General features: G+C 41.3%; 1 protein-coding gene across 4 annotated transcripts in view; it reads right to left on the bottom strand.

Annotated features, from left to right (window-relative positions):
* Positions 1 to 21,284, bottom strand: part of SPEF2 (sperm flagellar 2) — an 87,747-nt gene extending 66,463 nt beyond the window's left edge. Inside the window, exons 1-8 of one of the 4 annotated variants that reach the window (XR_013541151.1) lie at positions 21,107 to 21,284; positions 15,802 to 15,904; positions 14,082 to 14,334; positions 12,372 to 12,542; positions 11,459 to 11,599; positions 10,059 to 10,135; positions 7,503 to 7,704; positions 5,585 to 5,773 (exon numbers count right to left, since the gene is read on the bottom strand). Coding sequence is in view for 3 of the 4 variants with exons in the window: in XM_078384495.1 (XP_078240621.1) it covers positions 5,585 to 5,773; positions 7,503 to 7,704; positions 10,059 to 10,135; positions 11,459 to 11,599; positions 12,372 to 12,542; positions 14,082 to 14,334; positions 15,802 to 15,904; positions 21,107 to 21,164 (1,194 nt within the window). In the remaining variant the exon portion in view is untranslated. Of the gene's footprint in view, positions 1 to 5,584; positions 5,774 to 7,502; positions 7,705 to 10,058; positions 10,136 to 11,458; positions 11,600 to 12,371; positions 12,543 to 14,081; positions 14,335 to 15,801; positions 15,905 to 20,989; positions 21,064 to 21,106 lie in introns of those variants that run through there. The other 3 variants (XM_078384495.1, XM_078384494.1, XM_072992842.2) reach the window with 3 other exon arrangements.
* Positions 21,285 to 22,481: the final 1,197 nt, after the last annotated feature.

A 22,481-nucleotide genomic window follows, 5' to 3' on the forward strand; every position in this document is an offset into this window, starting at 1 on the left:
ACTATAGGAAAAAAAGAGCAGACATTCAGCCACTGTATATAGATGGAGTTTGTGTGGAACAGGTGGTTGAATGTAAGTTTCTTGGGACTATCATAACAAATGACCTGACTTGGAGTGCAAACACCGCTGCGTTAATCAGGAAGGCACAACAACGGTTGTATTTTCTAAGGATTCTTAGAAAGCAACAATTGACTGAGAGTTTGTTAATCACCTTCTATCGGAGTTCGATTGAGAGCATATTATCCTACTGTCTCTGTGTATGGTTCACGAGCTGCACAGTGGCAGAGAAAAAGGCAATTCAAGGGGTGATCAAGACGGCCCAAAACATCATTGGCTGTTCACTCCCCTCTTTGGAAGAATTGTATAAGAACAGATGTAAGAGGAAGATATCTAACATACTGAAAGACTCCTCTCATCCGGGATATCAGCTCTTTAAACTATTACCATCAGGAAGGAGATTCAGGGTATTGAAAGCAAGGACGAGCAGATTCAAGAACAGTTTTTACCCAAGTGCAGTATTGAGTTTAAATGCGGGGCCATAAGTTTTTGGTGGACTTTTTAATTGCTGAGAGAAAACGGGGTATCTATATTTGGATGGTGAAAGTTGTGTATATTTTAACTTTTTTTTTTTTTGTAGTGTTGTCCAGTTTTACCTTGGGGAAGAGCACCTCATTTCGTTGCACCCACTTGTGAGCGCAATGACAAATAAATTTCTTATGTCTTATGTCTTATGTCTTAAATGCCTAAAACGAATAACATTGTTCTTTAATGAAAATGGGCTCACCTGGTCCTGCAAAGACCACATGGGGGGGGAATGCCACAAGCAAGCCTATCTGAAGAGGCCCTGTTCCTTGTAGCCAGCAATTCACCTCATTCAGTACCAAGGCACCGTGAAGAGGGCTCCGAAGGATGACCCTCAAATCAGAATAAGTAAACATGGGAGCAAACGTTCCTTTGGGGAAACTTGCTACAAGCCATTCAGAGATGTAAAGATTAAAACCAACAATTAGAATTGGCACTGGAAACAGGCTCAAGACCAAGCTTTGGCACAATGCGATTGCTATTAGCTGGTTCCCATTCATGATCTGCTTCTTCCTCTTCCAGCATGGTGACACAGGGAGACCAAGGTGCTTCCTAATCTAAAACTAAGCCTGACCATGGATTGAAAAGGATTTAGAAGATGCATTTCATCCGAGAACGTCTGGAGCTGATCACCAACCACTTCTTTAAGCGTCTTACCCAGGAAGGGAAAACTAACATCTGATTTACAGTTTTCAGCGTTGAAGTGCAAAGTGGGTTTCTTAAGGAGCAATCTTGTCCCAACCTTGTTTAAAGAAGCTGTTGTTGTTACTTCTCTGGGGCTTAGAAAAGTTACTTTTTTTATACCATAACACCGAGAGCCTCACATCCAGTGTGGCTAGTGGTTAAAAACAGCAATAATCTAAAAGAATAACTTTTCTGAGCTCTGCTCCTCTCTCGAAGAGAAATTTGAAACCTTCTGAACCCAGCCGAGTATCACCACTCTAGAATCCAGGAGGACTGAGCCCCTCATCTGCATCCTCAGGCCACAACAATCGAAGTTCATCCAGCACAGGAGCCAGGCTGTCCAACCTGGACTGAACCAGTGATTAACTATTGCAGCTTGATCAACCATATAGAACCAGCAAATCCCCCTGCTCTTGCTTGCACTAATTCTCCTCGCTGGCTTTGCACGCTACTTGGTGTCTCAACTGGCTTTGCCTGTGGCTTAAAATCCTTCTTCAACTTCAGATGCAAAACGGGTCACCTAGGCTGACATTTTCAAAGGGTTAGGAAACACTAGGCTTCTGAAATTTTCAGTGGAGTTAACTAGTATTAGTTCCCAACTGAAGTAGAGTTCTACTGACAGTATCAGTGGGACTTGTGACTAAGAGGTCCCATTCATTTCTCTCTAATTGGGAGTAACATTGATTTGGCCTACAGTGGTGTCTTGCTAGACAATGATAATCCATTCCACTGAAATCGCTGTCTAGCAAAAAGCATTTCCCCATTGGAATGCATTGAAATCTGTTTAATGCATTCCAATGGGGAAGAATTGTCATTGTCTAGCGAAGATCGGCCATAGGAAAGTCGCTTTGCGAACTGCCGATCAGCTATTTAAATCGCTGTCTTGCAAAGCTTAGGTCCCGAAAACACCTGTTTGTGAGTGCGGAGGAAGCTGTCAAAATCGTTGTCTAGTGAAAATCGGTTTGCGAAGCAGGGAACCAAACATTGTTCAGCAAAATTCTCCCATAGGAATCACTGTTTTGCGAATCGCTATAGCGATTGCAAAAAGCCAATGCCTAGCAAAAAAACTGTCATGCAGGGTAACTGTCTAGCAAGGCACCACTGTATTTTCTTTCCCTGGGGCCGCATGCTCACCTACACCAGGATTTTCCTTGCCCTAGTACAGTGCACATCTCCCTTGGTAGTCCTGCAAACCTCTCCCTGTCCCCATGACTTAGCCCTTAACACAAAATCCAGCTTTTGCCTCCTTCACCTGGCAAGGGATGTGGGATGGTAGTGGAAGTTGGCTGTCAAAATCAGCCTCAGACCTGTCTGCTAGCTGGCAAACTCTTTCACCCCTGTTTTGCTGTGGAATATAATTCTGCTGGCCACCGTTCGTCAGAAGACAGTGAACAAAGATGACCAGTGAAGGAAAAGGTCAGAACATACCACTATTTCTTCTTTGCTCAGTCCCTTCCAATATGTAATAGATGCATGTGTGGAAATGTACTGTGTAAAGTGCTCTCCTTGACAACTGTTTTTGACCAAAAGCTCTAAATTGCAGAATGCAATTGCTATTAGCTGTTTCCCATTCATGATCTGCTTCTTCCTCTTCCAGCACGGCGACACAGGGAGACCAAGGTGCTTCCTAATCCAAAACTAGGCCTGAGCATGAATTGAAAAGGATTTAGAAGATGCATGAAACACATGTATTGGCATGTCTACATAGGTTCACCTGTGGAGCTAAAGTTAGAACTATTACATGAGATTTTAAAATCTATAGATTAGATTGTTAGACACAAGCACCTAATTTCTACTGAAAGATCATGGCCAGGAACGTCTTTGCTCAGCTTCAGCTGGTGCACCTGCTGAGTCCCTTCCAAAGGAAGGTGAGGTTGGCTGGAGAGTTTCATGCTTTAATTACTTACTGATTAGACTACTGTAGTGTGCTCTGTGTGGAGTGCCCTTAGAAATTGTTTGGAAACTAAGACCAAATATCATCTGTCTTGAACCAACTACACTGGTTTCTAAACTGCTTCTGAGCTCAATTTGAGGTGCTGGTTTTGATCTACAAAACTCTGAACAGCTTAGGGGCAGATACTGTATCTGAAATAATGCCTCCTCTCATATAAGCCTGCCGGGAATTTGATCTTCAGATTTGATCTTCAACAGAAACCCTTCCTCCCCAAGAAGCTATGCAGGTGAGAATGTGAGATGGAGCTTTCTGCACAACCAAAAGAGGTAAGGCTAGTTCCATCCCTGAAGAACTTCCAGCATGCAGCCAAAATTGTATGGTCTCTGGTGCATAATAATGAGGTTGAGTTAGCTTTCTGTTTTCTTGGTGTTTTTACAAACTTTTAAAATTGGTTTTGATATAGCTTTTCATCTGTTTTTCAGGGATGCCTTTATTGTTTGTGATTTGGCATCATTCTGGGGGCTTCTCATAGGGTAAGAATTGATAATATTTTTAAATAAATAAATAGTTGTACAGTACATTACTATTTAATAAATAAACAGTATTACTTTATTATTATTTTCCATGGCTGTTCATCCTGTTCCTCCATTTTGTGCTATTCTTTATCCATGCCTTTTAATATATTTATGGGTACATTTTTCCTAGTACCCAACTCCAAGCTCTTGTCTCCTCCTACCTCCCTACCTCTATCGTGGGTGGGTGCTCTCTTCTGATACACCACAATTACAATGCAATTGTGGCCTCTAGTGGTCCAGGCATGAGGATACAATTTCAGAAACACACCTGAAAATAGAGGCTGCTTTACATAGCTATCTGTGCAAAACTGTAGCCCATTAGTTATGCTAGGCAAACTGATTGTGCAAAGATGAGACATTATTGACTGCACTGTATTGGCTCCCACTGCAAAATGTGTGTCTTGCACTGCATATGTTTGCTTAGATTATTTAGATCTTCGGCACTCATGAAAGGTGTGTCACAGGAAGTTGGCTGGATCATAGTAGAACAAGTCCATAGAAAAAACTTCAATATCTCCTAAACTATAACACAAGAAGAATCTACTACAACTCTGCACTGAAAGAGGAATGTTTTTTAATGCCAGGAGCATTCCGAGCAAGTGCTAGCTGCACTAAAACATGCCCTGGTGTTGGTGTATTGCGTTAGCACTTGTGTATACTGCAAAAGATCCTGAGAAATCTATATGTGGGACAGGAAGCAACAGTTAGAACTGGATATGGAACAAATAATTGGTTCAAAATTGGGAAAGGAGTATGACAAGGCTGTATATTGTCTCCCTGCTTATTTAACTTATTTAACTTATCATGCGAAAGGCAGGACTGGATGAATCCCAAGCCAGAATTAAGATTGCCGGAAGAAATATCAACCACCTCAGATATGCAGACAATACCACTCTGATGCCAGAAACTGAGGAGGAATGAAAGAACCTCTTAATGAGGGTGAAAGAGGAGAGCGCAAAAAATGGTCCAAAGCTCAACATCAAAAAACGAAGATCATGGCCACTGGTCCCATCACCTCCTGGCAAATAGAAGGGGAAGATATGGAGGCAGTGACAGATTTTACTTTCATGGGCTCCCTGATCACTGCAGATGGTGACAGCAGCCACGAAATTTAAAGACGCCTGCTTCTTTTAACTTTACTTTTGAGATTACAACTCCCAGTAGCCATGAGTCTCCAGGTCTTCCTGGACTCCAGTTTCCATCAGTCCCCACCAGAAGTTCTATAGTGAGAAATTCTGGAAGTGGTAGTTTATCAACACCTAGAAGATCATACTTCCCCAGTCTTTCTACCATGTTGTTTTATTTTCCCTTTATGTCCTCTAATTCTGACAAAGGGCTGAAAAAAGAAAAATGTGTCCAGTTTTCTCTAGAGGAAAAGTGATAGTGAGAAGGCAGTAGACATGGACATGGGTGAGCATGTGTATCATTCTCTTTCACCAAGGCGACTTAAATATTTTTAAATTTATTGTCTCCTGATAGTTACATGGTCTTCTTTGAAAACAACTTAAGGGCCTTTCACCCCACAGTCTAGATTGCTCACTGAAAGCAATTTTTTTTAAAACAACAAAATAATCTCCCCGCTAAAGTATTCTGGGCAGCCACAATATATGTGTAATGGTCCACTGGCTATGCTAGTTTAGGATTCTGGAAGAAGTTCAAAAAGGTGACTTTTCCAAGCTGTGAATTAAAATCAAGATGAACTTATTCCATTTGTCCATTATAAAAAAACAAAAACAAAGAGGGTCAAAGGAAAGGAAAGAAGAAGACCATGGAGTCCAACCCATCGACCATCGAGGCTTTAGAATGATAGACCAAAGAAGAGGATGATGACGAAAAGGAGACTATTTACCGCCTCTCTGTCAAGGGCCTCTTGGAATTCTTTAAGCCTTCTTTCCTCAAACTGTTTTTCTCTGAAAATTCTGTTCTGCCACATCACTTCTTTCTCGTGCCGTACATGCATGAGTTGCACTGCAATTCTTCGCTCCTGCTGTGATTGCCTCATCAGCCGGTTGATTAACTGCTCTTCTCTATAAGCCTCCTAAAATTAAAAGGAATACAATAGTAACCTCTCCCTGTTTCCAGCCTTTTACTATATTAATATATATCAAACCTTGGAGGGAAGGTTGCTAGATATGTGTGCGGTAAAGAAAGCAGCACGCATGGCCCCGTAGTTTCAAGCAAGTGTAAGTAAATATATTTAAATTATTTCTCCTACCAATGTCTCCAGCTGCCTAGAGTGGTTGCAATGACCAGATAGGCGGGGAATAAATTAAATAAATAAATAAATAAATACAGTGGTGCCTCGCTTAACGGGCGATGAAATCGCTTAGCGATGACTTTTTCAGAGCGTTTCTGCGCTTCGTTTAGCGACGGTCCCTATGGGCAATTTTCGCTTAGAGATGGTTGGGACCATGCTTCGCATAGCAATTAAATTTTGGGTCCCCTGTTTTGCTTAACGATGGTTTAAACGGCCTCATGTTTTCTGTTTTTAAAATGTTTTTCTGTTATTTATAAAGTTAAAGTTTATTGTTTAAAATGTTTGAAATCATAAAGTGCACTTAATAAACCCTTTGTTAACCAAATTTGACTTTGTTCTGACTCTTTTTTAATTTGTTGTTGTATTTTTCCCCCATTGAGATGCACTGAATAGGTTTCAATGCATTTCAATTTGGGAACCACATTTCGCTTAGCGATGTTTCCTAGGGTGATTTTCGCTTAAGGATGGCAATTCGTTCCTGTTGGAATGGATTATCCGGTTTTCATTGCATTTCAATGGGAAACCACGTTTCGCTTAGCGATGAAATCACTTAGCAGCGATTTTTTCAGAACGAATTAACATCGCTAAGCGAAGCACCACTGTATGTGGGTCAAAAATTAAAACATACAGTAGGGTTCAGACACCTGTATTTATAAATCAAGAAGACCTAACTTGCACAAGACTGCACTGTACAGAGGACTACCATTTGCTGGGTGCTGAGCTGGTTTTAGATTGTGTCAAGGGCCTGCTGGTTGGAGAAAGAAATTCAGATTCTTCTTCTGCCTCTCTCCAGAGATGTTAAGATTTTTAAGAAAGGCCTATCTGAGAACAGTGTTACCCATGGAGATCTACTTGTAAGGCACATGAGAGATGGCTTTCTTCTAAGTACAATCCTGCCTAACAAAGATGACTGAGGACCGACTGAGCTGAATCTAAGCCAACTGAAGCTGTGCTGAATCCAAATCCTTCCAAACCAAGGCACCTCGGAAATTACTTAGAGGACTACCCGGACCTTGACCAATCTGGGCTGGTGGGAGGTTGGATCTGATGTAACTTGGCTTCTCCCCTGCTCTTCCTCTGCGTCCACTTTTTGCCTCTTCAGATCCAGTTCTGCCGGCAGAGGTGAGGTCCATCAGCCCTAGAGGCTTGTGCCAGGATGATGTCAGTGGAGCTGGCACAGAAGGCTTTTCCCATGAGGAGTTGGTCTGGGACTGAAGGGACCTTAGTTCAAATCCATGCCTTAGCCCAGGAAACCCCCACAGGTGGGGCTGTACTGGTAAAACTATTCCTTCAATATCTCACTGGCCTCAGAAATCCTATCAAGGTCTCCATAGGATGGAATCAACTATGCACAATAAACATACATTCTGCTGAGGATTTTTGGAGAAGGGAAACCCAGCCACACAGCTAACTTTGGTTTATTTTTGTGCATCATGGTACAAACTGGCAAATCAATGCAAGAATATCAAAACATCATCTAAAAGTTAGGCAGGGGGCACATCAAGCTCACTTCTTGTGCTTCATGGGCTATCAGTTGATCTCTTAACATCTTCCGACGTCTTTTTTCCCTCTGCTCACGTGCAAAGCTGTCCTCCTCAAGACGTTTCTGAATTTTCCTGATATATTCATCATCTGAGTATGTGTTCAACAGCTCTGTAATGGCTGGGGTTGTTGCATCTAGTTCTTGAACATGCGCTACCACCTGCATCATGCTAAGAAAGTAGTTGGAAAGATGAAGTGTTACATACAGGTTTCATAGAAAGGACAAAACGAAGCTATTCCTGTCTGTTCTATCACATCTTCATCAGAACTTTCATGGCACTACTAATTTAATCAGTCCTCTGCAAGGTAATGTAACAGGTAGGGAGATGTGACAGTTCAGAAACTGTCTTGCAGCCTTTGCGGCCTAATCCTGGCTCATCTCCCTCAATGCTTAGCTTTGAAAGAAGACATTATTTGCCATGACATTACATCCTCCCTTAGAGTGAGGTACTGAAGGTAAAGATAGTCTGTAACCGCTGTATGCATGCTTCTGTGACACCAGCAGCAAAAATTGTTTAAAGAAAAGAAAGGAGGAAGGCCTCTGTTTTTTTTTATTTTTACTTATATAAGTTCCCCTTCCCCATGCTTTACAATGATGGAATTCCTGGCAGCCCAAAGTTCCAACCGCGCATGCACATGCACATATATGTTTTGCTTCTCCCTCATATGTACAGAAGTGCCAGAAGCATTTCACAGGTAGAACTCAACAGAGCCATGGATGAAGAAAATGCAAAGAACAATTATAGAAGGAGGAGGTTACCTTCCTACAAATATTACAAGTCAAATTAGGTGATAGGGTTAGCATGGTTTTTAGAAGAGATACTCCCTAAAGTAGTTAAATACTGTACTGTATGTATGTTTGTCATCGCATGTGATTTTCCTCACCTATATACAATATATTGTATTTAGTGTGCTCTGCTTTGGGATGGATCACCGAAAGATAAACATAGGCTTAATTTGCAAGTCTGACTGCTGAGGTATGGCTCTCTCAGAAAAACTCATCATAGGATGGGCATCATGTCCACTGCAGGGACTTCATATTCCCCTTAACATCTAGGTTGACCCTACAATATAAGTCAAACCAGACATGACTCTGGGCATATGACTGGCCCTTTTGCACTTTGCTTTCAGTTACAAACCAGTACTATATCAGCAGAGGTGGCAAGCTGGATTGGGGCAGAAATAGCTAAAGTATTTAGCCTCAGCCACTCCAGTGAAGCATAGCTATTACTGACTAAATAAAAACCAAGCAAGCATCGGTCAATGACAACTTTACTGGCATCAAAGGTTAAGAAGACAACTGAGGGAGCAGAAGGGACATGAGGTAGAGGTGGGTGGGAAGAAATAAAAGTAATGGGGAGACAAGTTAGATGTGGCACAGAGTTTGTTCTCTTTGGGTTAAGAGGCGGACTTGGATGGGACTAGGTCACATCCAATGGAATATCTAGCCAATCTTAAAATCTTTTCCACAAGATCTTTCAAATGAGTGCATTCATGAACGTGTTGCCCTGATTTGTTCTTCCAGTGAGGCTGTTTATTATGGTACAGATTGTTACACAGTCTTGCACCTCAGCTATCCAGTTTCAACACCAAACTGAGCCTGAGGCCATATTATACAACAGAAGTGTTTATCTTGTATTAGATGAGGCACTGGCTCCTCTTGCAGTTTGGAACCTTGCACAATCTGGGCAGGATTGAATTGTGTCATTGTGGGAATGAAACAGCTTCTGCCAGTGAAACTAGGAGGGGGTGCTTCCCTTCCTTCCCACTACCGTCCCCATCTGCTTACAAAATCTGCTCTAGAGGGCTGGCAAACACTCTAGACCTGGTTTTCAGAGTATGTGAAGGAAGGGAAGAAAAATCTGGCCACACTAGACTTAGAGATGCAAATCAGAAACGTCTCCAGAGGAAGATTATTCCTCCAACAGGTGGAGGACTGTGGAGACAAGCAATGAAGACACAAATGAACAAGCCAGGACAGTAGCCTCATTCCCGCCCCTGCCGCCCCCCATGATTCGAACTGCAGAAGGAGGACATTCTGAACAGAATCTAGAGCTGATATTTTGCAGCAATTACAGGACACTTCTGCATACTGGAACAGGAATATATGCTATGATCCTGAAACTGGGTGTATCACTCTAACCAGAGTTTGGAAAGATTGCTTTTCTGGATTGCAAGTGTCACAATCCCCTGGCCAGCATGAGTACTGGTCATGCTGACTGGGGAGCTGGGGAGTCTTGTAAACTCTGAGTCCTACTGCACAATGGAAAGGCATCTGTGTAAGCAACTCCTAGAAGCAATTAAGGCAACACGGTTTCAATTGGGGGGGGGGGGAGAGGGAGCACATAGTATGCCCATCAATAAACCTTTTAGTTCAGTCTAATCTTTACTGTGTTTACTGAGCAAAAGTGCTTAGTAACCAGATGATAGGCAATTTCAGGACTAGAAAACCCTTGCTTGCTTCTTTTTTCATGTAATGCAACAGTGAAAGAAACAATGAATTTGCCGAAAGGAAATTACTTACCTCTCTGTAAGCTTGGTGGGCACGACACTTTCTTTTCTCATCTGCTTCTCAAATTTCCTAATTTCTGCATATGTGTTCTAGGACACAAGGAAGTATATTTTAACTACATGTTAATAAATGACAAGATCTCTTGGCATATTAATATGTGAATCGCAGCTTGGAAAAAGTGCATGAACTTTGAGAAATCTCCTGCCAGTATGCTTATGTTGGTGATGAGATTCTAATAGATGCTGTCCAGAAAAGAAAAGAAAAACTTCAGCCCCAACCCCTGTAAAAGAAGCACCTTTTCTCAGCACTGCTGTGATGATACACATTCAAAACCTTTATTTTCAAAACTGCAGTGCAATGCAAAACCAGAACGGAATGATGAGTAAAATGTACATGGAAGTGACATGGGTTGATGCAAGTAACACAGGCCTATCCTTCCTTCTTTCAGGGGAGAGAAATAGCAGAGAGCGTTATCAGCAGACTAAGTTTATCCAGCTGTAATTAGAACCTGCAAGGCATATTTCCACTCATACTAGTGTTATCTCCTTCTAGACTTGAGCAACTTAGATAACCGTGCACAAAATTGACAAGTCAAAACTATTCTGTTCATGCAGAAATTGATGCAGCCTGATGCCCAAAAAGAATAGACCTGCTGCTAGACCAAAAAAGTTCAACTTGGCACGGATCAGGGCAAGGCTGATCCATAATCTCCCGTGCTTCATGTCATTCCTAGGAACCAGCTCACATTGGACCTGAACGAAGTGGGTGTGATTAGCCTTGAGAAAGGAAGACTGAAGGGAAACATGAAAGCATTTTTCAAATATTTGAAAGGTAGTCCTACAGATGACTTGATCATCCCAGAGTGCAGGGCATGTAGAGTTCAAGCTACAGGAAGACAGATTTAGCCTGAATACAAGGAAAAACATAACTGTTATAGTAGTATGACAATAGAACCAATTGCTGTACCTCGGGAGACGGTAAGTGCTCCAATGCTGGAGATATCCAAGGGAAAATTGGACAACCCTCTGTCATTTCTGCTTTGATTTGGATTTCTGCATTGAGCAGAGAGTTGGACTCGATGGCCTTATATGCCCCTTACAACTCAATTATTCTATGATTCTATGTTATGAGCTGTCCAAAATATAAATTACTTCCCCATCTGACCACATCATTACTGTACAAGAATACCTCTCCTATTTATGCAAATATATACACAGCCTTCAAGTATTATGGTTCAAATATAGATACGTGGTGAATAAAACTAGAAACATCATTTTACTACATCAGATAAAGCAATGCTTCCCTTCTATTGAATGCATTTAGAATGCAGTGCCAGATTATCAAATAAACAATGCATTCTACTGCTTATGGTACTTTTCAAAGAAACACAGTTGTAGAACATCAAAACTTACCTCTGCCTCCTTCTTCTTTCTCAGTAATTTTTGTTCCTCTATTGCTTTGATAGTGTGCTGAGGCATTGGTTTCGGAATCTGGATAATAGCTGCTTGAATCTTAGCCATTATTTCATTTTGTCTTCGTTTTTCCACAAGTTTCTAAACAGCCATTGAAAAGAGGAATGAGCTGATGGCTAGAAATAACTATTATTATTATTATTATTATTATTATTATTATTATTATTATTATTATTATTATTATTATTATTATTATTATTATTATTATTATTATTATTATAGTCCCAAAAGGTAACACTTCCAGGCTCTGCAACCTATGTTTTATTGCAAAGCTCCTCACATCAGGAGGTGAACTGTAGCATTTATCACTATGTAGTTTCTAAGTTGTCCGAGCGTTGTTCTGTTAAAAATGCACTACAACAATCAACTCCCTGCCAGGCAAGCATCAGTAAACCTAGCTGAGATCCATCCTCTAGAAAAGCAGAAAGATTCATCACATGAATAAAAGTAAGTAATAGCAGGTCCTTCTTCTCCAACAGCATCTAGGAAGAACGTCAAAAATTTCATCCACTGAAAAGGTGAATACCAGCCCCATCAACCGTACAGCAATTAAATCCCTCTGGATTACTCACTAGCACCAACTTCAATAAAACACCAAAGAAGTTAACCTCCTGGTCTAACGGAAATTCAATGAAAAGACTATAATTTCTTTTCCTTACAACCAATAACAAAATCATTTGCGCAATGACTCAGAAATAATTCCCACTGAGTTTTATGACACTTGTTTCCAAATAAGATTGCAATTTCAAAGCATTTACTTTACCAGGAAATCCACAAGCTTCAATATGAACCAACTGATAAAACATTTTCTGCAGCCTTGGTGAAGAAACTAAAAAATAAATTAGCAATTCACCTTTTCCATATCTTGAGCTTTTTTTTCATCTTGGATTTTCTTCTCTTGCTCTTGCTTCAAAAACTGCATAGAAGCTATCTTGTTTTCCAGATTCTTGGCTCTGTTGTGAAAGTTGTCTGAAATCTGCTGGAGTGACAGATCTGCTTGACGTGGCACAAGCGATTTAAGGCGCTAAAATGAAATGAAGACACCTTGATTATATATTACAGTGAAATATAGGAATCCTCCTTATATGGAGTCAGAACAGTAGGCCCTCTAATCAAGTATTCTCTAGTCATCAAAGCCAGTGGTCATGCTCACTGGCCAGAGTATTCTGGGAACTGTAGTCCCCAAAAGTATATATATTCCAAACTCTGCTCAATCTAGCCCAGCCCTGTGTACTCTGATTGGTAGTTTCTATCCAGGATCTTGGGCAGAAAAAGACCTTGCCCATCATTTGTTGACCTGCCCCTTCTAACTGGAGATATCAGTGACTGAAACTGTGAACTTCCATATGCAATGTGTTCAGTCATAGCAATTGCATTGCATCTGCTCACCTATGGCTCATCAACTAGCATTCTCTAATACCAGGGAAAATGCTAAATATTTACAGTATCTAACCATCTCAAAGTGTCATGTCACTTTAACACTAAAGTTCGATATGTTACTATCTGAGTTACTTAGAAAGGCAATACTGTACAAAGAAACTACAGTTGACTCAGCACTCTGCCTCTGTGGTATGGGGAGAGTGAAATGCTAACATGCTGATATTTTTCTCTAAATTTTACCCAGAGGCTAAAGGAAAATTGATCCATCTGATATAGTATGTCACTCACTCACACACTTTTTTCTTTTGGAGTTTGTATTGGCACTGAAAGTACTACATGGTAGTGAAAAATTCATAAGTATTAAAATTCCATGAGAGCCTCCCAGTAGGCCTGGAACAAAACCAATGAGCTGTCAGCCAGCCTCTGGAAAACAGTAGAGTAAGGAGCTTCTACAAGAAGGACACCCTCACTAAGGAGATTCTGATCTTTCTGGCCCACCTGACCTTGGAAAGACGGGTCCTGAAAGTTTATAAAAGTATACATCCTTTTGATACCAAAATCTACAGAAAGGAGGCAGTGTTCCCCCCAAAAAACTATACATCTTTATAGGCCTCCAGGCATAGGACACAGTATAGAAGTGTGATATCAGTAAACGATTAAATCAGCATATCTTTTGTATCAGGTATAGGGAACCTTTTCCAGCTCAGCCAAATTCCAATTAGGGAAGGATCTTAGGGGCTGTGTTCCAACCACTGCTGGGGCTATGGAAATGTATAATTCTTACTGATTTAGATATTTTCCCACATATCCTACAAATTACAGTTCAGTGCCACGAAGGTGTCTACTAAAGAATAAAGTCCAGTACAACAGCTCTCCCAGATACAAAGCAGAGCTCCAGTTTCATGCAACAGGCTCTTAGGCTGCAAAGAACAGATCAGTTCTATGCCAGGGGTTTTCCAGGCTTTAAATCAGAGATAACATCAGAAGATCTTGCTAGATCTTACTTTTGGAAACTTTAGCACGCGGACATCCTTTTCTGATGAGGGAGAGGAATAAAAAATAACACATATAAACACATCTCATTGTAAAAAATGAAGCAGAACAAACAGAAATGGCATGCTCATACGCTATATGCCAAAGAAACTCTCTCATTAGAAAAGTGTCCTTAGCAAACCGAACTCACCTCTCGATACATCTCAGTTCCTACGCCCTTCAGCTTTGCGTGAGCTGAAGGTCTCATGGCATCCATGGCAACGCCAGTGAGCCCTGCTTTCTTCTTTTTCTCCAGAGCCACGTACAATTGGTATATAAGCTTGGTAGCAGCCCCAGGCTGTTCGGTCATGATGTTTCTGGCCACATTTTGATCAAACTGCACACCCAAAAGTTGCAGGGTGGGTTCCATTCGAGAAAAGTTGTTAAGTTTTGCACTGGCAAGCCTGGAAGTGCAAGTCACAAAATAAAGAAGTCCTTACGTTGCTGACTTCAAAATATGAAAGTCTTCCCAAAAGCCTATCTGCAAGCACAAGAACTTTCAATAAAAATGCTCAGTGGTGTGGTGGTAATAACATAGCTAAACATAAACTGCATAACAAACAATCAAAGTTCTGGGGCAACCATAGCCAATATATTAGATTCAAGCTACATTAGTAAAGTGTATCTCATTGAAGTCTATAGCTGCTAAATTATTTGCAGCTTGCTGGATTCATACATGGAGATCATACTGGACTACTGTAGATAGTTTGTTCATGTGGTGCTGCCAAGCTTCTCTTCCTCAAATCAAAAACAATACTTCATGTTCCAGCACTAGGGAGGACCCAGTTTGCAGGTCCCACTGAATCATGGTTTAGTGGGATGTGCACAGGGGTGCCCACCATTCCCTTCTCCTCCTGCATGACCAGGACTCTAGTAACTTTTAGCTTCACTTTTCCTCTTGATCAGGTGTTTATACCATCTTAGTGGAGGTTGTGGTTTATAATGCATCCTGTCTGATTAGCAGTTTTAAAGAAAAGTTAAAGAAAATATTTTTTAAAGGCGATAACAATATTGTGGCATCTTACAGACTAAGTGCTATTTTTTCATATGAGCTTTTGTGGGCTGTCTGAGGAAATGGACTCGTCCACAAAAGCTCACCTTAAAATGTAGCAGTTATTCTTTAAATGTTTTTGTCTTCTTTATCTTTTATTTTTCTTTTGTTTTTGCCTGATCTGTTTGGTTGGTTTAACAGGTGAGCTTCATAAGTTATCTTCTAAAGGTGACCCGTTTCAAAATGAATCAGAATTTATTTATACCATGAGCTCTAATTGGGATGACTCAGTAAGTCAAGATTCAATAAAAGTGCTAAAGCATTATTTCCAATTCTGCAGGAGTAGGAGAGGAAAACATGGCATGCTAAGGCTCACAGCGGCAATATCCAGTTCATTCATATTTCATTAAATTCTGGTTCAGCATGACATGGGAAGCATTCCAATGTGTTCTGGAAAGAGCAATTTGCAAACATTAAAACTGGTGAAACGGAAGTCATTTTCTCAACCTATTAAGATAGGCTTCCAAGATCAGCATTTGTAGATATCTACTAAGTCTCATGCCTTAATCCCAATGCCCCTTGGCCTTGTTTTTCCTCATTCTCAGTGTCCTTACCTGCTCACTTACTCTCTCTTCAAATAAGCAAGCCGTAACAGGAGACCAATGAGAAAGAGCAGAAGCTTTGTGCTCGTGACTTTTGACGACAGCATAGATTGATCTCAGAAAACAAGGCAGGGAAATTGGTAAGAAGGAGAGGAAATCCACTAAGGTCATCTCATCTAAGCATCCCACCCAGACCTGGAGCTGCCCCTATTCAATACTAACTACTGTGCATTATACACAACACTGCGTGTCATTAGAACCGGACTAAAGCTACTCACCTGTTTTGTGAAAACTGATCAAAATCATCTTGAAGCTCAAACTTGTTTAGAAGTTCTCCAATGAGGTAACCGGAAGAAAATTCTCTGGGGAAGGACTCCTGATCTGATTTCATTAAAAATAAAAAAGCAAAGGTGAATTTTGATATGATTGAAAATGATTGTCTGATTTCATTCTGGAACTAACCCTAAATAGGATAAAGGCCAGGTGTGATGAACACAGGCTTCTTTTCCTTAAGAGGTCTACAAAGTTCTGTAGGGCTCTTAGGGAAATGTTTAGACACCAGACTCTTTGACCTGACCTGTTTAAAACATGTAGAAAAATATGCACATGTCCATGTCCAACACTGTATAGTTAATTTTAATGGTTTTACTTGATTTCACAGATAAATATGATTTCACTTTTTAATACTTTTATGTTTTATACCTGTAAGTTGCTTTGAGCACTTCTTTCTTATGAGAGGCAAGGTATATATGCAATAAATAATCAAACTTTACATCACTGTCTTTTGCAAACGCTTCTAGGTTTGCAAATATCACTATTTGTTTGGACATACAAACTGATTCATATGTAGCCATTGTGGAGTAAAAGCAGTTTTCCTGTAGCTTCTTCTTCTTCTGCAGTTGCAATGTCTAGAAGAGACAGAGAAACATCTCTCCCTTATGCCTGAAGCAATGAAGGACTTAGAAAAGATCATCAAGTGTAAGGATGTGTCACTGGAGACCAACATCACCCACACTATTATACTGTACTGTTATTTCCGCTTACCATGTATGGTGTGAAAGCTGGACAGGGAAAAAGCTGATAGTGAAAAAATGAATTTGTTTGAAATATGGTGCTGGAGGAGAGTTTTATACTGTAGATACCCTGGACTGCCAGAAAAACTGAGAGTAAATCAAGACTGAACCATCTCTGGAGGGTTTTGGTTTCCTACTTTGGGCATGATTCTCTGGAAAAGACAATAATGCTGGGAATGATGGAAGGTAACAGGAAAAGAGATAGACCAAATAGGGCTGCCTAAGGGAACATACAGGCTTTAGTTTACAAGAACTGAGCAGAGCTGTTGAAAACAGGACATTTTGAAGATTGCTCATACTTAGGATTACCATGGGGCAGAGATGACTTGATAGTGCATAATAACAAAAACAAAAACAGTACTGAACTAAAATCATGCTGGACCAAATTCTTCAATTTTCCATGTTTGAAGACATCGCTTTTTTTAAAATAGTAGGCTGTAGTCCACAAAGGTTTATGCCAAACAAAACCTGGTAGGCTTTAGTCAATATGCTGCACAGGAAAACTTTGGATAAAAGGAGTAATTTAGACATTTTTATTATAAGTGCCTCACCGACAACCGCAAAGAGCAGAATGTACCGTAATCATTCTGTTTCAAGCTCCAGAGTTCCTCAGTCTCTGTGATATTTTTGCCTGAAGGGAAAAATAACACCCAGACTGGTTGATATTCGAAACAACAGAATTTCTAGATAAACATTGTGACTGTGAGGACTCCATGTCTGTCCTCCAGAGTCCTTATTAATTGAAGAAACTCAGCTATGTTGTGTCCTTTGAATCTGCACATGAATCTTAGCTGATGAAAATCCCCCAGTCCTGCTTTTGTCCTATGGGAATTTCAGGGATGTGAAGGGACTGTTGTGTAGATCAGAATGAACACGGTATACCTTAGGGATTTCACTTAAGAAGCCTCCACTTGGGGAACTACACAGATGTACATATGCATATCTGTCTCCTTACGGTATTAACTCAGACTTGCTCTACGTAATTTGGAATTGCTACAGCAAATGCAGCTCACAAGGCTGGGTTTGTTTTTGTTTTTTAGTGGTAAACCACTTCTGAATACTTAGAAAACCCTGAGAAGGGTTCCCATAAATCAGAATTGACTTGATAGCACCAGACTATAATTAATTCATTATTGTGGATCTCAAGCAAAAGGATATCTTTATCACTACTTCTTTCCCAGTCACTAACTAAAAACAACAGGGGTTGAACCTGACAACCTTATTCATGAAAAATAGTTGATCTTGTCTAGACTTAGATAATAGATTAAACCCATTTATCTCAGATCTGCTGACTTGATTTCTCTGTATCAACATGCTATCTCCTGAATGCTGTTTCTTTGAATCTCCACTGCAATGTGATCATGTCTACCTATGGCTTAAGATCAGCAGAAGCAACAGCAATAAATGTTAGCTCAGGAAACTAGTACAGGCTGGGAAAGGAGGGCCTGTGGCCTTCTGTGCCAGTAAGGGCTAACGGGGGTGAATCCAATCCCCACAGATTTTCCACTCCTGCCATGGATGTTATTTGCAGTAACAAATATATATGCTTTTCAAAATAGTAAACAAAGAGTGTCCTCTTCATTTACTATTTTGAAAAACATATATTTTTGTTACTGCAAATAACATCCATGGCAGGTAACAACCATGGCAGAAGTGGAGAATCTGTGGGGATCATTGGATTCACCCCCCATTGCCCCCCTGTGAGACAGAAGGCGAGAGGGATACCCCAGTTGCCGGAGAGCCATCCCTCCTCCACAACGAGGATAAGGAGTCAAGACCCCAGCCAGCACCAGAACCTATGGAGAGAGCTCAGCAAGAGACAGAAATAGAGGAACTGAGTGAAAAGACACAGAAAATAACGATGGAGGTGGTTCAGGAGGAAAAGACAGCAAAGGAGAGGAAAAAGAGGGTGGAGTATGAAGCAGGAATAGGGGAGGTAAAGAGGAAGGAAGAGCAGTTGCCGCCAGGCTGGGAATGAGTGTGGATGGAGGATCTCTGGACAGGGTCATGGGAGAGGCTAAAAGTGCCTAAAGCGGAGGAGGCTGATTATAGGAAAAGAGAGATTCCACCCAGACCCTCTTATTGGGGAGAAGCCGAGGCAAGAGAGTGGAGGAGGAGGCTGAGAAAGAGAGAGTAGAGAGAGAACTAGAATGGAGAATAAGAGAGATGAGGAGGAAGAGGTACAGGGAGGATCTTGGGAGAATCAAGACCCCGAGACGCGAACCCTGTGGATTTATGCCCGAGATTGATGCCCCTGTTGGAAGATTCGATGGGGCAGACCATAAGAGACTGGGTCCCTTCAGATTTACCGGGACCATGGAATACCAGTTGTGGAAATCCGTTCCTGTTTGAAGGTTGGAAACCCCTTCAAGACCCGTTGGCAGAAGGAGAAAAGCCTCAAGATCATGTTGTGGACACTCGTTTATTGTTAAATGCACCAATAAATCTTTCACCTGTTTTGAAGCAACAAAAATCTACTGATTTCTTTGACTCGAACAGGGAGCCAATTAAAAATAATACCAGAGCAGTGAGTTTTGGAGTGTTAAAGATGAAGGAGAGCAGCACATGCTGCCCATAGGTCATGATTGTTCACATCACTGAAGACACTCAGCAATTCTGGAAAAAAGAGCCCTATGCCAATTCTGCCTCCAATACTACGCATTTCATTCTTGAAAACGACCTGCATTCTGTTGCCAAGAATTCTGCACTTCCACCAAGTCCCCTTACCCAGCATATAGCTTTTCAGAAACCCGAAGATCTAAAACAGAATGCTCAGCTGAGCCCTAGGAGGTAAAACCTGAATGAAGTTCTATTGCCAACATTCTGCAAGCTGTTCCAGAATCATGCAGTGCTCTGTCATCTTCAAAACAAGAACCATGTGGGGGGGGGGGGAAGATGTGCGTGGATGAGTGAGCCAGGTTGATCAGAAAGTCCAGCTTCACAAACAGCACCGCATACGATTCAAGACAGGGCCCCCATTTCTGTTAATGTGGCCACTTTGCTGCCCCCTCCCCCAACACAGTAGCCAACCAGTTGCCTATGGGAAGCCCACAAGCAGGGCAGAAGTGCAATCCTGTCTCCACAACAGTAAGGCATAGCGCTTCTGATGCCAGAGGTAATAAACAGCCATCATGAGGGATAACCACAGATAGCCTTCTTCTCTATACAGTATATGTAAGCTGTTGGCCATGATCACCATACCTAACAGTAGTAAATTTAATAGGTTAACTATGTGCAATGCCACATTATGCTGGATACTTCGGCAGTTTAGCTCCCTGGCTGCAGAGCCAGCGGTTGGGAGTTCAATTCCCCGTTGTGCCTCCTTGATAGGAGCTGGACTCGATGAGGTCCTCAGGGTCCCTTCCTGCCCTGCAGTTCTAAGACGATGGCACTTATCTTTTTCTGGTTTGATGCAATGATTCCAAAGTAATATAAAGAAATGAAGCAGCTTAGAAATATATTCAACTATTTTAATTGTTCCTGTCATCTCATTATTAAGGAAAACTTTATGTTTCTCACGTTAAGGTCCATTGTCTCTGCGCTGGATCTGAACAAATTCTACTAGCCATTCTGTAGAAGTTGAGTACTGCATTTTCAAATCCAAAAGCTTTCAAGAACCCAATTTCAGAACTAAAAAAAACAAGAAGCTTGTATGGAATTCCCCTGAAGCAGTTGACATGCCATTCTCTGGTATTATTAACACTGACTGACTATTATTATTCATTTCCTTATTCCAAACACAAATTCTATTTAGACCTATGATCAATTTTCGAACATTGTTTTTATTGTCAATAATCATTATTATTTTGCCATTTCAGGAAAACATTCCTGTCATCACATTCATTATCTCAAGGCTGATTGCCCAAGGTGGGCATAAAGATGAGTCTCTTAGACCTCTTTAATGGCAGAGCTAATGATTCAAGCCTAGAATTTACTAAACAGTGCCTCTGAGCGCGTGTGAAGAGCCGTTTTACTTTTAAACAAAGACAAGATTATAGCTGTGTTGGCCCATGAACCGAAATAAAAGGCACAGCTGAACCAAACTTTGATTAGGATGACCAACCAAAACGCCAGAACTATGCATGCTTTTGGGGAGCTTTGGTTGATCTCAAAATAGAATTTTTTTCCAAAAGGGTGTCATCTTCAAGAAGAACCAGCTTCAAAGTTCTCAAGGGCCGTTTTTCCTAGTTTCTGGTGAAACTGACTAACGCAGCTACCCCTTTTGGAAACCAAATACCTTTCGAATAACCTTTTGCGCCAAAATAAAGTAAAATAAAATAGATGAAAATGAAAGATAAAAATATAAAATAATAAAATAAAAGCAGCACGCTTTAAAACAAACTACAGCACTACATCTTAGAATTTTTTTTGGGGGGGGACTGATTTTTGTGACCTATATATGGCCCGATCTCTTCCATGCATGTCGAAGCAAGGACCGGACTCCGCCTTCTCCTCGTCTCCCCGGCGCTTCCAGAGGGGAGCCACCCCGCCGGCCTTGCCCGGGACTCACCCACCGTCCGCGAGAGCTTCACTTCTTTGTTCAGCCAATCGCACAGAATGTCCGTCATGGCCGCGAGCGGCGCCGGCTCCCAGCCCGCTCGCGGACTTGGCTCGAGACCGGCTTGGGCAGCGTTCCGCGTCCCGTCACCATGACTACCCACTCTCTCGCTCGCGCGCGCGCGCGCAGGCGCCGAACAGGAAAAACAGCCGAGGGCTGTTCAAGCCGGTCAAGCGAGGGAAAAACGTGTCGTGCCTGCGCACTGTGGAACTCGTTCTCTTTACGGGGAGGGGGGGTTTGTTCGTGTCATTCGTGCCAGAGTCTTGAGAGGGCGGAAGGTAACTGTGCGAGAGGGAGCACAGTTTTTGTTGGTGAGCGCATGCGCCGCTTGGGTAGACCCAAAATGGGCGAAGTTCTTGACAGAAATCTGAATCCCTGGGTTGATTGAGTTTGCTAGTTTTCAGTCCTTGAATTTGAGAAGCCTTTTTTGACAAGAGTTTTTTTAAAAATGCTCTTTACCCCAGAACCCTCAACGGTTGCTTCCATATTTGCCCCTCCCCTTTTTTTTTCTGGAAGGACTCTTCTGCTTTTAAAAAAAAAAATAGATAAATTTAATAGATTTAACATACCCAGCCTTTCTTTGCATGGAGAAGTAGGGTGTGGCCTTGCACACAACCAAGAAGGACGCGCATCCCCAAGAAAAAGGACAGGAGAGCACTGAGCTGAATAAAATTACATGTGCTAATATCTGTGTATAGATGCGAAAAAGTTATTTTTATAGCTTAACATTATAATGTATTTTATAAATTTAATCCCAGAAATAACTTTTTGAAGGATTCCACTTACGAAAAAAATAAAGCTTGGTGCAATTCCTGAATATGCTTCCTTAGGGTAGATCTTTCCCAAATGGGGGTTAAAAATCTGCCCTAGTCAGATGCGGTTGATTTCAGCAGGAGAGCAGGACTTACTGGGATTCATGTCCAAATGAACAGTAAGAAGCCATGTCTGTCAAACACTTGTTTCTCTTCAGGAAATCTTTGGGGGCACAGGAAAAACTCACAAACTCACTTCCTTGCTGATTTTTGAAGCTACTTGACAGCTTCCTACTAAGAACCTCTGACATCGGAATTGCCATTAAATGCATCATAATGCTAAACTCCATCCTTCCAGAACAAACTCCAGAACAAAATAAACCATTCCGGCAGCAGAAACAAATAACACAAAAAGACAGGGGGAAAATATGGAACACATTAGATCAAGCCTTGCACTATCTGGACGGCAGCAAAAGTACTGGAACCCAACAGTACAGAATCTATACTTATACAGGAACATACAAGTTCTTAGTAGAAGAGTTCCAAAGATGTTGAAAGCTTGCACATTTTTGTAG

Source organism: Pogona vitticeps, chromosome 2, assembly GCF_051106095.1.
Source record: "Pogona vitticeps strain Pit_001003342236 chromosome 2, PviZW2.1, whole genome shotgun sequence".
NCBI classification, from domain to species: domain Eukaryota; kingdom Metazoa; phylum Chordata; class Lepidosauria; order Squamata; family Agamidae; genus Pogona; species Pogona vitticeps.